This window comes from Syngnathus typhle, linkage group LG16, assembly GCF_033458585.1.
Source record: "Syngnathus typhle isolate RoL2023-S1 ecotype Sweden linkage group LG16, RoL_Styp_1.0, whole genome shotgun sequence".
Taxonomy (NCBI): domain Eukaryota; kingdom Metazoa; phylum Chordata; class Actinopteri; order Syngnathiformes; family Syngnathidae; genus Syngnathus; species Syngnathus typhle.
This window is the reverse complement of record NC_083753.1, coordinates 6656105-6672219: the sequence shown is the minus strand read 5'-3', so window position 1 is coordinate 6672219 and position 16115 is coordinate 6656105. Positions and strand designations below refer to the sequence as shown.

The following is a 16115-nucleotide window of genomic DNA, read 5'->3' as shown; positions in this document are numbered from 1 at the left end:
TTCTCAAATGGATTCAACAGTCAGGGAGCGGAGATAGGGAAACATAACAAATGTTGCTGACCTTCAATTTACGCTTTGAATGCGTGATTGCTCGCAAGTGTTTAGATCGGCACTTGACTGCTGACATGAACTTAGAACTGACGAGTTTGATTGATGCAGACTCCTATTTTTTTAGGATTTGATCCAGCCAGCCCTCATTGGATTCTCCGCCAACGCGTGTTGATTGACAGCCAGAACGATGTCTTGGTAAAATAAATACTTCAAGCTGCCGGGATGAAAAGTAAACGGGGTTGTTTCACACCGACTGCGAGGAAAGACGACATGTCTGCGGGGTTGCTGACGGGGATGTTTTTTTTTTTGACAAATTCCCATCACTTCGTCTTTGCCATGACTACTCCCGCATACGTTCGGTGTCTACGCTGCTCTTGTCTGTTTTCTTTGAATGCCCATCCCTTCGTTGAGTGCTTACCTGCTGATGGGCGGAGTTTCGCCACCGCACAATTGGGTGACAGCTGGCGCCGTCGGGAATGAAGATTGTCCCTGATGTGCTCTGTTATGTTAATTCCGCTCTTGTTGAGTGTCTGATGTTTGATTGGAAGGGCGTGTTTGACTGGCGGCCATTGAAGCCGTTAAATTTGCTTTGATGAAACCAACTAAAATGGCACTCAGCAGGTTTTAATTTGGGTTTAAAATTTATTCAAAGTGAGTGTAAAATGGCAGCGAGACACACAAGAAAAATAAATACCGTAATTTCCGGACTATAAGTCTCGGTTTTTTTCATAGTTTGGGTGGGGGGGCGATTTATACTCAGGGCCGACTTATATACATATTTATTTTTTCACTTTTTTGGGCATTTTATGGCTGGTGCGACTTATACTCCGGTGCGACTTATAGTCCGAAAATTACGGTAAATGCTTTCTGCTCATTTTGAAAACAAACTGAAAGGGAAATTCCATGCTAACCATTTATGCAGCAAAAGAAGACAAATATTAAAACTAAAGACCTGAAAGTGCACTAAAATCAAACAAGGTTTCGGACAACGAAGCTGATGACAAGTCACATAGTGGAAGCGACAGTGTGAAATGACGACGAGCGAGTAGGAAGAAAGAGCATTAGCGAGTAAATGATGTCGAGGAGCGACGGGAGACCAGATGAAAGCGTTGCGGTTAATTGACACGGCGAGTGACGGGCGCCGGCGGCAACGTAACACTAACACACATTGGCAAAAAAAAACAGCCTGCGGCTTCTCCTCGCCAAAAAACACTAACGAGATGAACATTTGCATTTTCTTCCAAAAAATGGAATTCCGCAACGGGATCGGCAACTACATCGGCGACGTTTTGTGGGAGCGAGAGTGATGCTCATTACTGTCGGCACCGCAAATGCTGAGCCGGTCGCTCCTGGCAGAAGTTTTGTGCTTGCAGAGGTGCAACTCAAATGTCCAACTTTGCCAACTTTTTTTTCCCCCTGTCAGCTGGGGAACAAATATGAGATGTTCCAAAACCTAAAATAATTCTATCCACACTTGAGTTTAAAAAAGTTTTTTTTCTTCTTCTTACAGGGGCTGTTCAAAAAGTAAACTTTTCAATATTTGGAGTCACAACTTTGAGTTTCTTTCTACTTGTATATTGTTAGGAAGGTGCGTTACTGTGCAGGCCTCCCTAGCTGCCGTGAGCGTTACCAAATTGTTGCAGTATATTTCACATGCTAAGCCATTTCGTTTGAATTTTGAGTGTTTCGGGATTCTAGTTTGGCAAACGCTTAAACCTGTCAGTGTTTTGAAATTGTTGTTATTCCCGGCGGCTCTCAGTAGCTAACCTCTGCAAATAGCGGGAGCTCACTGGCTAATATTTTGTGTTTTGTGTACGTGTGTGTGTGCGAGTGTGTATTTGCAAGCAGGTGTGATAAACATCCACTTCTTCAAGCGAGAGTCTTTGATCACAGTCATGCTGAGATGATGTTGCATGCACAGACACACAAACACACGCTGTACCTATTTCTTGATGTCGACTTTTTGGTTAGGTTGTTGGTTTGGATCTCCAGTGATCATTTTTGTTTCATTTGAAGCTCATGCATTTAAGTTTGACAAGAAGTGAAGAAACAGACGGCTAGTTTAGCTTCTACCGCCAAGCGCTCAGCGACTGTTACTAAATATATGCAAGCGGGTCAAAAAATTGGAAGTATTTTGCATGTTAAAAGAAGGCCATGCTAATGACACACGAGCGAGCGTGAGTGCATTCTCGTGTCGTTTTTGCGGATTCCGTTTTGAACGACACGCACACTCGTGAGGCATGAAGCACTTTTGCACTTAGGCTACATTGTCGGCATTTTAGTAGCCTAATGCAGAACAAGCGCAAGAAGCAGACATTTTTATGATGATAAACTATTTTTCGGGTGGGTCCAAGGGACTTTAAGTTTTATTCTTATGAAGGCCTGTTTGTTTTTTTTACAGCGAAAAAAAAAATCCTTTTTGGGGTGCTTTATATCATCATTTGAATTCTGTCAACTAAATTGTGTTACTTTAATTTGAATTGTCAGTTTGATTTATTCTTTATGGCAATTAAATCTGCTTTTAGGGGCTAATGCTTCTATTCCTTTTCTTCTTCTTATGATCATTGCACCATGTAAAGTGCCCTTTGGCGGTTCTTCAATTCTCACGTTTAGTGCGCTAGCAGCCAAATTGGCCGTATTTCATTCCAAACGACTTGAAAGTACGGCCGGCGCTCGTACGTCTTCGTACGGCGATCCACTGCGGCGAGCGCTTAAGTGGCTGCATCACAATCAACAGGCGCGATGGACACCAGCACAAATTGAAACGAAGCAGAGGGGGAAACGAGAGGCCTCGGCACTGGCCAGCTTGATCCCATCTGCTTCCTTCTCACATTCCACGCAATCTCATTATCCCGCCGCTTCTTCTATTGTGCCACCGGCCGGCTTCTCCTTCCTCGCAGATTTCCCCCTAAAGTGCGTTTAATGGCATTTGATTGGGAGAGCCGAGAGGATTGAGCCCAGCTCCCGGCGGCCGGATCAATGCCTCCAAATGATCCGTTGCCTCGTTCCTCCTCGCGCCCGGCGAGGCGTGAAGGCGCTCATTTCACATCCAACTCACTTCCACCGTTGGCCCTGCGGGAAAGCCACCGCCGTCGTTTCTTGAGAAAGATAATTCGTCCCAAAGCCCAATAGAAATGTCTCCATCGCCGACGATCAATGACTGTCAAGGAGAGAGAGAGGGAAGAAAGTGAATTTATTTAAGAAGAACCTTCACCGGTGGGTGCACTTGTTTGGCTGACGACTTGATCTTGGGTGCGAAAGAATGTCGGGCAAGGCGCAGTGATGGCGCCAAGCAGAATATTGTCTTTTTTGACCTTGTAGACAACCGAATGAAAGATCTTCAATTTCTAAATTGAGATCATTTCTCTTTTCTCGTACATTTACGGCGACAAACGCTTATGACGATCGAATGGCCTGAGCTCGCCACGTTGGTGAGTTTCCGTGTTCCGTGAGCGAATCCGAAAGAGACTCAGTGCTGCCAACTGCTGGCCGTTTTTTTTATTCTTTAACTTTGCGGGGTTTTTTTTTATGACCGACTCAGACTTGGCTCCTTCCATTTCCATAAAAAAACATTGTCGTTGACAAGACAAGTTCAGTCATTTTGCTCGTGCTGACATTTACATTTCTTTTTCATTTATTTCTTTTTGAATCTGTTTATTTCTGCACTCAACATGACCTCCATTTGTCAACCCCGGCTCACCTGCTTCCATTCCACATGCGAATCGTCTCTAATGAAGCGTCGCTTTATTACACCTGAACCGAAGAAACTTTTGCCGCGAGGGATCGTCATTGATTTTCTTCTTTTTCTAATCAAAAGCCTCCACCGGCTGCACTGAGCCTTTTTTATTTATTTAGTTTGTTTGAAAGTGTTTATTGACGCGACCTCCAGCTGACGGGTGGATATCTGGGATGGCGTTATCATGGAAACGGCTAAAAAAAGCCTCAAGTGCAGTTTCATGGGAATTTGTCAGAATTTTTTATTTGTTTTCTCCCATGGAAAATTCATCAATACAGTACAATCAAACCTAAAATGAAAGAAAATTGAAAACAACTTTCCATTTCAGGTTCTGGCACGGGGAGTACCGGGTGGCGGTGAACATCAACGACTACCTGGACATCTACTGCCCGTACTACGAGGGCCCGCCCAGTCACGGGCGCATGGAACGCTACATCCTTTTCATGGTCAACCACGAGGGCTACGCTAGCTGCCAGCACCGGCTGCGCGGCTTCAAGCGCTGGGAGTGCAACCGGCCCAGCGGCGCCGACGGCCCGCTCAGGTTCTCCGAGAAGTTCCAGCTCTTCACGCCCTTCTCGCTGGGCTTCGAGTTCAGGCCCGGACACGAGTACTACTACATCTGTACGTGCCCAGTGTGTTTGTGCAATTACTAGCATTTTATTTTTTATTTAAAGGGAAGGTCCTTTAAAGCACAAACCAGAAAAGTGGAAAATGATTTGATTGAATCATAATTTGTTTTTTTTTAGTGACTCATGGCCTCCCCTGACATGGGATTTTGACTGCTCCACACTTGAAAAATGCAAGTGTGTGGGTGCAAGTGTGTTTGCTACGCCCGCCACCGCCGCCGCTCTGCATGCATTTGTAAACATTATGTAAATATGCAATCAACGCGAGCAACTCGGCACGCTCAAGACGTAAACACGGCTGCCATCTTTCTTTCTCTGGCTGCTTTTCCTCCGTCAGCTCACTTTGTAATCATTTTCTTATTATCGCAGTTGATGCGCTTTAACAACGGAGGTGTTTGTGTCACAGATGGGGGTCCTGCGCACCCCACCGCCTCCCTCCCCTGTCATTCACCTTGTCAATTGGAAATATGCTACAATATAAAAAAAAGCAAGGCGGGTAATCACTTTGAAAGCTTTTTTGATGGAGTGATTTCAACACTTGTTTGGAAGCACTTGAACAAGGCTTCAAAGATGCCTGGCCTGCCCGGAGTAAAAAAATAAATTCATACATAGATAAATACATAGAAACAAAAAAAAACATATTCAGTAAAAATACTGGTAAGATGGAAAATAATGGCAAGTGTTGGTAACAATGGAAAATACGCCCAAAAAATGAAAGCAAAAAAAGGAAAAATTAAGTCACATTTTTAATTGCATCAAATTGTCAAGATAATAACGTTTCGAAACTTCTAAATAAATATGGAAAAAATACTGCAACTTAAAATGAAATGCTAATGATATGAAAATCCAAATTTTACATATTTGAATGAATGCCAAATGTTGCAAAGGAAAACCACCTGATGCCTGAGTTGCGCTTTTCCCACTCCACACATGCACACACACTCTTTTGTTTCCAATTGGCCCGGTGGGCCCCCTGGGGTTGTATAGTCGCCAACTTGGGTATTGTATTACCACAAATCCCCCAGGGCTTTGGGCATATTCCTTAAAAAAAAAAAGAAAAAAGGCAAAGTGTTTGCAGAAGTGTGTGCAGTAGTAGTGGGGGGAGTTGCCGGGTCAGTTGTCAAGTGATTGTGAGTGCGTGAAAGGCCGTGTCCATCATCTTGACAAGCAGACATGCACTTTGCTCTCTGACACACACACATACACACACAGGTCTTTATTCCTGCGTGTGTGCGATGTATGTTCTGATAAAAAAACACGTTGATTTTTTTTCTCTGTCATTCAAGACCTGGTGCCTGGATGGTTTGCGTGTGCGCACACAAGTGTGTGCGCGTTGGTCATGGGGCTGACATGTTGACAGGTTGGAAGGGCCCCTCCCTCCCCACCTCTGTTCTCCCAGCTGCCCTCTGATGAGCCTGAGTGGCTCTCAATGGGCTTTCAGGACACGTCGCGATTGTGGATGTGCTGGGAAAAGGAAGCAGCGGGAGGGAGCGCTGATAAGAGATGGGCAAATTGCAACAAAAGTAGAATTTGGCGGAGGGGTGAGGTCATACGCGTCGTATCAGTAATTGACGGGAACCAGAGTTTGCAGTCACACTTCATTTCTTTTTTTTTTTTTTGCATTTGGGGTGTAATTGCATTGTCGGCCAATAGATGGAAGCGCACTATTTACTTTGTGTGAATTTGAAAAGAAGCATTTCAGCTCCGCCCACGCACGTGTAAAATAACCCAGACTACCTTAGTGACAGATTTTCCATCTTCATTCTTCAACGGGGCGACTTACGGTAGCGCGGCATTCATGTTGATGCCTCGCTGTGTTTAATCTTCATGAGCGTCATCATTAAAGTCTTCTCTAATGGCTGCGCAAGCGTTCAATGAAGACAAATGAGCGAGTGATGATTTACTCTTCACGTACGGTTTAACTTAATGAGGCGGCGTGTCAAATGGTGCAACGGCCGAGTTTATTTATGTCATCAGTCATTTGTAGCGGGAATTGATTGTTTGCAATAACGTCGTTTCCAATCTGCCAGATGAATTATTAAATCGCTGAGCTTTTTTTTTTTTTTCAAGCCCAATCTAATGTCTGATTGTTTAAAACAAAAAAGCTTTCACCGATTGACATCAAATTGTTTAGACATTTAAATCATAAAAGGACCCACAAAAAAGTCTAAAGAACAGGAAGTCGGCCATTTTGGTTGGAAGTAGCCATTTTGGACCAATTCCAGGTCTTTAACATTTTCTCTCTTCACGCCATCTTACATGGGCGGAGCATGCCATTAAAATTGTCGGCCATTTTGAGGATTCCGATATCTGTATCCCTTAGAATAATCACTGTTTTGGATCTCTTTGCAGCATCTCCTCATCCGAACCACGTGGGCCGAGCGTGTCTCAAGCTGAAGGTGTATGTCAGACCCCCTGGTGAGTCACCGCACACACCCAAACACAAAAGATCCAGACTGGCCAGCGCTGTTAGATGAAAGCTTCCGATCGAATGCCTCGGTTCAGAGTCGATGCCCTGATTTGGGGAGAAACCAGACAAAGAACTGTGAGGCACCATGCTGACTGCTTCAATTTGTCTGCAATCATATTAGTAAGCAAAAGCCCAATTGATTGTAGAACTCCGCCTTTGTGTCTTCAGTGTTGTCTTTGATTCTGTAATCTACCCCGATGGAGCAATGCGGTGAATGTAGGTCATGTGGCAGGAAGCTGTTACGCAACTCTTAATTTGAAAGTCTACCAGTGCGAGCTGGATGTGCAGCATCCAACCTGCCTGGTAACTCGCCTCCCTTGATGGTGACACACTTTGAAGATGTCAGTGGGAGGAAAAGAGGGGAGGGAGGACATGTGTGTGTGTGCCAGCTTTCCAGGCTTTGGATGCTTTTCCTTCCTTCCAAATTACTGAAACGACATCAATTCCGTTGCTTGGATTCTGGAGTGATATGTGTCCGTCATTGCGACCCGTCTCGCGTGGCAAGTAGCGGCACGGTGCATTTACAAGTGGCTCGTGTGTGTGTGTGTGTCAGCTCTCTGCTCCAGATTCGCAGAGTCTCTGTGATTAAACTGTAATTAGGTTGGTTAAACCCCCCGCAGAGCCGGGCTGCCGTCGCCTCCTCCCGCCTCTGTCGTCGCTCTGCTTTGCCTCTCCGCTTGCAGCCAGAGTCGCGTTTGCCTTTTCCCACCGGCTCCCGATGATTTCACTAAGCCATATGCTCGAGTTGGGTTTGGAACTGGTTTAGATCCAGGTCTGGTCGTTCATATTGCAACAAGTCAATTCCCAAACGTATTTGCCGATTTGCTGCTTTCAGTTTTTGGTGGGATGGGATATTTTGTCGCCTCTGGTTTGTGTGTTTCAGATGGCTCGGGATACGATTCCCCGGAGCCCTTCCTGACCGACGGCGGTCCGAGCCGGAGAGCAGACTCGGCGACCCCTCTAGCCGCTCTAGCCTGGCTGCTGCTGGGACTCTTCTCCTGGCAATGACCCCCCCAACTCACCCTCTTCCTGGAGCTCCTGCCTCGGGATGCCAGGCTGGGCTGGGCCGGGCAGGACAGGGCTGGCTGTCCCTCCCTCGAAACTCCACCCCCCCCCCCCCCTCAGGGAAGCCCTTTGACCCCTGCTCGCCCCATCCACCTCCCCTTCCCACCCCCACTTGTCTACAATGCGACCACCAGCCACCACCACTGCCAGCCCCCCGTCCCCGCCCTCTTTGCGGGCCTGGCGAGTCTGCAGGGTGGACCAGATTTGTTGCACTCTGGGAAATGTCCTCTCACTCGTATCAGGATCTTCTTTGGATGTGACGATCGACCAGGTAGATGTAGCCGTGGATACGATTCAACTTGTCATCCATCCAGGTCGGCCCGGATGCACAAAACAGTTTTTGTACTCCCAAAGCCTGAAGCGCAAGCAGCCATGCCCGCATTTTTTTTGTACAAGCTAATCCAATTGCCGTCGACTAAACAGAACCGGATCACGCGAGTGCACGGTGACGACTTGAAGTAAACCCGTGGGTGGGCCCGGCGAGGTCTGGTGTAAATTTTCAGCTGGGACGTCTTCTTGTCTTGTGTGTTGTTTCTAAACAAAAGCATTTATCACCGCCTGCTCTCAGCACGGGCGCAGTCTGCACTTGTCTTAGTCCAACGGGTCGGGTGACTTCCGGAACCATGACTTTACTCCTGTATGAATGTACCACCGGTCACCCACCTCTTTGTGTATGTGTTTCGTTACGACTGCGCTCACTTCTCTCAGACCGGCGAGGTCCAGGAGGGGAACGGGTTCTCGGGACCGGGAGTTTTTTTTTTTGTTTTTTTTTAAATGGCGGTTCGGGTCAGGGGATGAAGAGAAGAGGTGGCGACACGCAAGTTGCATGACCACTGTGAAACCCTCAGAACAATCTTGTTTGTATCGATGCTCTATTTTTTCATGGGGAGAACCGGAAGCACTCAACCGCCACTCTCGGTCCTCCCGAGACTTTCTAAGAGGATTCTCTCTCTTCACGCCGTCCACGTGGTAGTTCAGGGAGTATCCAGAATGGCAGATCCGACGGACCCACTCGGTGAAAACAAACTGAACCATCCGAGAGACTCAACCGGACCACAGCGGAGACCGGTCTCGGCTCCTGAAAGCTGGCTGTAGGGAAGGAAGCGCGGGGAGTGTGGCGTGTGTGCTAGCTCCACAAACACACATACACACATATGTACACACTTCTCACACACATGCAGTCCTCTTGGGTAGCCTTCGTGGTTTGTTTAATGTCAGAAGATTGGGGCGGGGAGGTTGTTGCCGGGAAGGAAACATGGAAGAGCAAAGCACTGTGAACACACACACATGCAGATAAACACGTCAGCCTGTCCTCACAAGAATTTAGTAGGATTTCCTGCAAAATCCAGTCAGTAGAAAACTGACAGTTTTTACATGGTCATTTTACGGAAATAATCTCTTCTTTTAAAACGGTGGCATCTTTCTGACAAGTTCATGTCAGCCATTTTGATGGACTGTGATTTACTAAGACAAGGCCAGTTCCCACTAATTTCTTGTGAGTTAGGGATGAGATGTAGAAATGCACACGATACAAGGCACGCACACACACAAACAAGGGGAAGCACCTCCTTCCCGGTTTCCTCTTATTTTTGTAGCATTTAAAAAAAATCACTGTTAAGGATTCCTGCGTGGAATGCAGTGGTGGGAGGGTGAGAATGAGAGTAGCCTGTGGAAGATTAAAACAAACAAACAATAAAAATAAAAAAGACGCTTCTTTTATTCCACCGGTGCCGTCTTTCTGTTGTGCTTGTCTGGTTATTGATTCCGTGCCTGTTTTAGGTTTGGAAGGATGCTGTGTTGGGCAATTAAGGCAACAATTAGAAGAGTCATTTTGGCAATGGAAAGAAGCCTGTTGCACGTTGCTAAATGAATGCTTCATTGAAAATTGGCCATGGTCATTTGAGCTTGTTTTTCCATATGATGGGCAAAGTTGGCTGCGTTCCAACCGGAAATGGGCCTGCAAATGAACAGATGCGCTTCCTGGGATGAGAATGGAAACTCATCATTTCTTATTACCGCGCGTAAGGTAAACACGCTGCCGTTCGCTGTCCAATTCATCATTTCATTATTTTACCCCCCCCCCCCCCTCTCTCTCCTTTTTAATTGGATTTGCATGTGGAACAATAATTGGCAGGAGGAGATTTTTGGCCAGGAAAGCGTCAGTTTGGGCTGCAGCCAAGGAAGGAACGCCAGCAAATACAGATGGCAACGTATCTTCAGTTCTTTTTTGAAACATTTTTACTCCCCTGTTTGTTTCCTCGCTCTCGTTTCAAGACAAAAGACTAATTCCTTCTTCCTCTTCATCTTTCACTTCCTTTTTTTTTAACCGAATTATGGAATTAGGGCAGCGCTCCCTTCCTTGTTAATGAGCAAGACCGTGATGAAAGAGCTTGATCTTGAACGTGCCATCTGCAGGCACGCATCCATACATTGTATAGTTGCTCTCCAAGCACTGTCGAATATGGCGTGAGATGATAAAACGTCAGGAAAAAGTTGAGTAAGAACACACACACACACACGCGCGGGTCCAGATGGGGCCGTGTGTTATTGCTGAATAATGCATGTTATGTAGACTCTATAAAAGATACATGGCAAGGCAGAGCTCTGCACCTTTTAACACTGAATGGATAGAATGGTGCAAAACATACAACATGTGAAGCGATGCTAAAGCATGTCACAAATTCATCAATTTGAGTTTGTGGTTCGACCCTGCTGTTGCAATGATCATTTTTTTACTTCACCTCAATTACTAACAGTACCAAATATTTAGGGCATTACTTCACACACTATGATGTTACTATTTTTTTCTTTGACTATTTTCTTTTCTTGGGTCAATTTGACCCTCAATATAAAAACACAAAACAGCTAGATTCAACGCAAAAGGAGCCCCCCCCCCCCCCCTTCAAAAAATATATACATCGACGTGGCCTAAAAGGAAGTGTAGTTGAAGTGTAGATGCTGCCCTCGTGTGGAGGAAAACGGCAACTCTTCTGCTCTCTGGAGAAGTTTTGATTCTAGATATTGGACGTTTGGACATGGAACCTAGCGTCCAATACAATATTTTTATCCTGATTGAAATTACTGTTCCTTATTTCAAGTGACTGTAAAAAGAAAGCACTAATCATTAAAGCAATCGTCTTCAAAATCGAGAAATTTCCGACGGTCCTTGAAGGTAGCGCCTCTTGGCAACTCGCGCGCGCGTTACATACGTGCGTACGTGCGCGTGGCCGAGGAAGAAGAAGTGAAGCGTAGTGAAGGAATCCCGAAAGTTAGCGCTTTCGCAAAGTTCACATACCTGACTCCAGGAGGAGTTGCCGGCTCAAAAACCTCGACACGGGGAGGGTTTCACGGTAAGTACTGACCGCCCTCGAGTGTCTTTATCGGCTTTTCGCCCCGTCCGCCGGCGTTGTTTATTTGGGTGGCGGCGTGAAGGAAAAGCGGAACTAGCTTTAGCCGACTAGCTCCTCCAAGTCGCCTCCGTGGGGCGACTTTGCTCGTATCCAAACCGGTTGTCGACGGCCACTCTACAAGTACAATGTAAGGTACTTTTTTGTGTCTTTTTATAACAGTCAATACGATTATTTGAATGTTTGGGTTAGAACCTGATTACCTTTAATGTCGCATTTGTTTGAACACGTTCAAGCACGTCATTCACGCTAACCTCACCTGTATCCAGTTTTTTCGTCCCTTGCTAGATCAATAAATAATTTGATCGGCAACTGCGGTCTTTTAAATTAAATGAATAACCCTAACTTGAACACTTCTATCTTGATTCCCTTAATAACCAACCCCAAACATGAATGATAGTTTCTGTGTAGTTGAGATTCTAAAGTATTCCCTAATTATTTACATCAATGCCGCATGAGAGAGAGAAAAAAAAACACTTATTGAGGTGATTACTGTGAAGTTTTGCGTGGGTAGAAAACAGTAAAGACGTCATTGTGTAGCGCACCAAGATCTGGAGGAACAGGTTTGGGTAGAAGAACCAGAACTTGGAGGACATGAGCCTTGTTTGCATTGTTTGTTCAGAGAGTCATGTGGGCCAATTGAAATTGTTTTTTTATATATAAATGTTGGGTTTTTAAAACCAAATAATAATGCAACTAACTCTTAAATTTAATAATAATGTGAAAAGAAGCAGCTCTTTTAAATAGAAATAAAAAAAATCCTCTCGACAAGCAGATGCTCCCATTTCCCTTTTGCTTTTTCCATTCAAAGTGCCGTCGCTGCAGTTTTGACTCCGAGGGAAATGTTGGCGAAGGAAGCAGAATTCCTCCACAGTTTCCTCGCTCCCCCGATGGCCTTGTAGAGTTTTTGTTGTTTGTGTGCCAAAATGTGCCAACTGTCGCATTGATTTGGGGGGGGAAGGGGGGGGGGGGACTACATAACCAGTGACTTTGAACACTTGGCAACATCCTCTGAAGAGAGCAAGTCGGGGCTTGCTGATGTGGTTTGATTACTTTTAGACGTCCGCAAACGGCTTTTAACGGTCGCAATCCGCTTGGATTGCATTTTCTCTCCTCTTAAACCACAGCGACGCCGTAAATCCCTCACGAGACAAGTTAAACGTTGACTTAAAGCCATGAAAGAACGAAGCCAGCCCATCACGAAGGAAGCGCGCATCGAGAGCCAGCCCGGCGAAAAGCAAAAGACATGAAAGCGGCCTTGTTGTGACATCGCAAACGTGCGCTCGTGGGAGGAAGTTGCAAGTTGGCTTTCCTCAAGCAGTTGAGCGCTTAAAGCCAAATCAATTCGAGCATCTCACCTATTTCCCCGTACTAAAATTCCTAGCGCTGTGAGTGTAAGCCAAAAGTCTGGCGCTCCAGTACATACTGAGCGTGAAAAGAGAAGACCTAGAATTTGTTTATTCTGTTGACTTCAGCTCTCCTTGTGTCCCGTCTCAGGCCGCAGACTATCGAGCTCAGCGCCACGGGTGGAGCGTCCAAACTGGACAGCAACATGGACAACATGACGGTGGAGCAGATTGCCGCCAGGGCCAACCAAGTGACGGATGAGGTAAGGAAGGCATCGCGAGCACGAAACTGACCCGATCTGCAAATTGCAGACACTGATGAATATTTGCAACGATCCTGCTAAGCTGCATTGGGTCAACCCTCGACATTTGTAAGGTGTAAAAAAAATTGTCCCACTGACAAACTGTATTGTCAGGGGCATAGTCGAACGAGACTTCTCCCGTTTGCAAGTTGTGCGTGTGCTCGATGATGTCGTCTTGTTCTGTCTCTCTCTTCCTTCCTTGTGCCTACGCCTGCTTGGCAGACATCTTGTCGCCTTCTGCTCAGTGGAGGTCAGAAACCAGTTAACTCACTCTCTTGATGTCATTTTTATTCATTTTATATTTGTATTCACATATTGAAATGATATTTTTTGGAAGAATCTGACCAGGCCCTTTTTTGAAACCGCAACCTTTTTTTTATTTTTTTGTCTTGTAGCATAATTGCCCAAGTCATTTTGAACTCATAGTTGGCTAAAAAATAGGAGCAACCACATTCCAGGTTCTTTGCATGCACCTTGTTTTCTATTCCTCAGACTTTTGTCACCTTAGGGAAGAGACGTTGGGTTCCTTTTGGAAATATGAATTAAGAATCCAAAATGAAATGTATGCATGTGATGTCTGCAGTCGCTGGAGAGCACGCGCAGGATGCTGCAAATGGCCGAGGAGGTGAGAAAAGCGGCCTGGTCGCTTTCCTGACCAAGCAAACGGAATTGAATGAAGCTTCTGACATCCTGTCCGGCTTTTTGCTGTTTGCAGAGCAAAGAAACTGGCATCAAAACCATGGTGATGTTGGACCAGCAAGGAGGTGTGTATGATGCTCGACACCCTTGCCGTTCAAATTTTGGCCACGATGGCGACTGACGGCAAGCGGCCCACTCGGTCTTTCAGAGCAGCTGCATCGCGTGGAGGAAGGCATGGACCAGATCAACCAGGACATGCGGCTAGCTGAGAAGAACCTGACTGACCTCTCCAAGTGCTGCGGACTTTGCATCTGTCCGTGCAACAGGTACGCCGCCTCTGCTGACAAACGTAACCATGACACATTAACTGTTGTTTGAAGAAAAAGTGTCTGTTAGATTTGAAGCGATCAGTCTCATCACGCAAATATTAAAGCAGTTGATTTGAGAATTGTGTATGAAACTGCATTGAGCTAAAAAGTACCGCAAAAGTTTGGAGAGGCTTTTTGCAAACATGACTTCCCAAAACACCCTCGCATTGAAGCCAAGGATTCTTTGCCGATTATCAAAAGATGAGGTAGGGGAAGGGCTTTGTCCTGCGTGTGCTGTACGTTCTCCCTCGCCGGTTGTGACGCCGTGACCCCCCCCCTTCCTAGGGTGAGTTCCATCGAGAACGACTCCCGATACAAGCGCACGTGGGGCATCGGCGGCGGACTCGACAACGAAAGCAACGGCGACGGTTCCAAAGTGGTGATAAAGCAACCCGCCGCCGTTCACAACGGCCAAGTCAGCGCGCCACCGCCGACTGGACCCTACATCAAGAGGTCGGTCTTCCTTCCACCTTTTGTCCTTTTCCTTGCAGGATTGGGGGGGTGGGAGATGAGGTCCGATGTTTATTGTTGGAAAATGTAAATGCCATGCATTGTGACTTGAACGCCATTGCAGGATAACAGATGACGCCCGTGAGGACGAGATGGAGGACAACCTAAACGCCGTCGGCGGCCTCATCGGAAACCTGAAATCCATGGCGGTGGACATGGGCACCGAAATCGACAAGCAGAACAAACATATCGACCGGATCAATGATAAGGTGACGCTCAAAATCCGACTCATTTTTCACGAGCGCCACTCACCGACATTGTTTTGATTGCTTCCAGGCGGACATGAACAAAGTGCGCATTGACGAAGCCAACCAGAGGGCCACCAAGCTCATCAACTAGGCAGCAGCTCGCTCTGCGGAGCGCCAAATCGGAAATGTATACGGGATCGGTCACCTACTTTTGCTTGAGAAAGTGTAATGACCGCTTTTCACAATGGCCACGTCTCCTTTCTCAACATCTCTCTGCATCATCTACCTATGGACTGATTTCGACCCCCCCACATTAAATGGCCCTCCGTGTAATTATTATTGTATGTGTATAACTTCCACGATGCATCTATTTAATTCTTTCAAGCAGAGCTGTGAATGAAATCCTCTCCTTTTTTATCTATTTAACGTGCTTCACGCGGCGGAGCGACACGCTAACGCCCCGTCGACGGGATTTCTGCCTGGATTGTCATGTACATAATTCTTGCTAGCAATCAGCCTGCTAGCATTCAGGTCTTGTGATCAGTACGCGGCCGTTCCCCGTGTAAATATGTTCGCTCAGCTACAAAAACAAAAAAAAAAACTTCCTTTGTTGAGAAACTTGTTCAAATTGTTTGTACTCAGTAATAAAGCTACAAAACTATCTCTTGTTTATTAAGTTGTTTGTTCTCACGTGACAAAGAAGCCACATCAAGTCTAAATATTGTTTTATTGTTATGAACGTTAATAACCTTGCCCCAAATAAAAATCATGTTACAAGAAAAAAAAAGTTAAGTAAGCCTTACATGTTAGGCACTCAGCTTCATATGCATCACGACCTTTTTTTTTTTCTCTTAATTCTTAATTCCTCTGTAAAGCTGCACTTTCGTGTGAGCATTGTTTCCATTTGCTGGCAAGCACTCGCCTACTTCCTTCTCATACATACAATCAGCAAGGTGGCGCAATTTGAGAAGTGCATGACTTCTTTCCGAACAATTACAGAGAAACCTGGAATAGAGTGAAATGGAACGAAGTGGCAATTGTATTGACAATATACTGTACATGCGAGCAAGGCAGTCGAACAAAATCCCGGACAGTTTTTGAAAAACATTTTGGAACGCGGCCTCTAGGACTACAGCTTGACACCTGTGACCTTTGACCATGATATTTCCCTAATAAAGTGGCCTGTTATGAGGTACACTTGAAAATGGCGGTGTACCTAATGCAGTGCTTCTCAAATAGTGGGGGGGCGCGGTGCTATTCCTGGGGGGGCGCGTGTGACCCTGGGGAACAGGCTTTTTTTTTGGCAGTACTAGAATAAAGTGTAATTGCGCGTTTACTACAGCAGGGGGCAGTGGCGCTCTAATTGTTACTTCTGTCACGTTTGCGACGGTGCAACATTTTACGACT

The 16115-nt window shown here is 45.9% G+C and overlaps 2 protein-coding genes across 3 annotated transcripts in view; both read left to right on the top strand.

The window, feature by feature from the left end:
- The window catches only part of efna2a (ephrin-A2a), a 30647-nt gene extending 20994 nt beyond the window's left edge, over positions 1 to 9653 (top strand). The window contains exons 3-5 of the mRNA XM_061301196.1: positions 4116 to 4408; positions 6766 to 6832; positions 7771 to 9653. Coding sequence (XP_061157180.1) covers positions 4116 to 4408; positions 6766 to 6832; positions 7771 to 7891 — 481 coding nt within the window. The 3' untranslated portion in view covers positions 7892 to 9653. The remainder of the gene's footprint in view (positions 1 to 4115; positions 4409 to 6765; positions 6833 to 7770) is intronic.
- Positions 9654 to 11138: 1485 nt separating this feature from the next.
- LOC133169206 (synaptosomal-associated protein 23-like) lies at positions 11139 to 15369 on the top strand. Of its 2 annotated transcripts, none has more exons than XM_061301192.1 (8): positions 11139 to 11298; positions 12853 to 12964; positions 13587 to 13628; positions 13719 to 13767; positions 13851 to 13968; positions 14296 to 14463; positions 14585 to 14729; positions 14797 to 15369. In XM_061301192.1, exons 2-8 carry the CDS (start codon positions 12908 to 12910, stop codon positions 14857 to 14859), a joined length of 642 nt encoding a protein of 213 aa, XP_061157176.1. In that variant the 5' UTR covers positions 11139 to 11298; positions 12853 to 12907; the 3' UTR covers positions 14860 to 15369. The 2 variants fall into 2 exon arrangements, with proteins under 2 accessions (XP_061157176.1, XP_061157175.1); XM_061301191.1 differs by lacking the exon at positions 11139 to 11298 and adding an exon at positions 11318 to 11485.
- The last annotated feature ends 746 nt before the right edge of the window (positions 15370 to 16115 follow it).

Coding starts and splice junctions, on each gene's coding strand:
- LOC133169206 (XM_061301191.1), top strand. Junction 12,965..13,586: donor CCAACCAAGTGACGGATGAG/GTAAGGAAGGCA, acceptor TGATGTCTGCAG/TCGCTGGAGAGCACGCGCAG. Junction 14,464..14,584: donor ACTGGACCCTACATCAAGAG/GTCGGTCTTCCT, acceptor ACGCCATTGCAG/GATAACAGATGACGCCCGTG.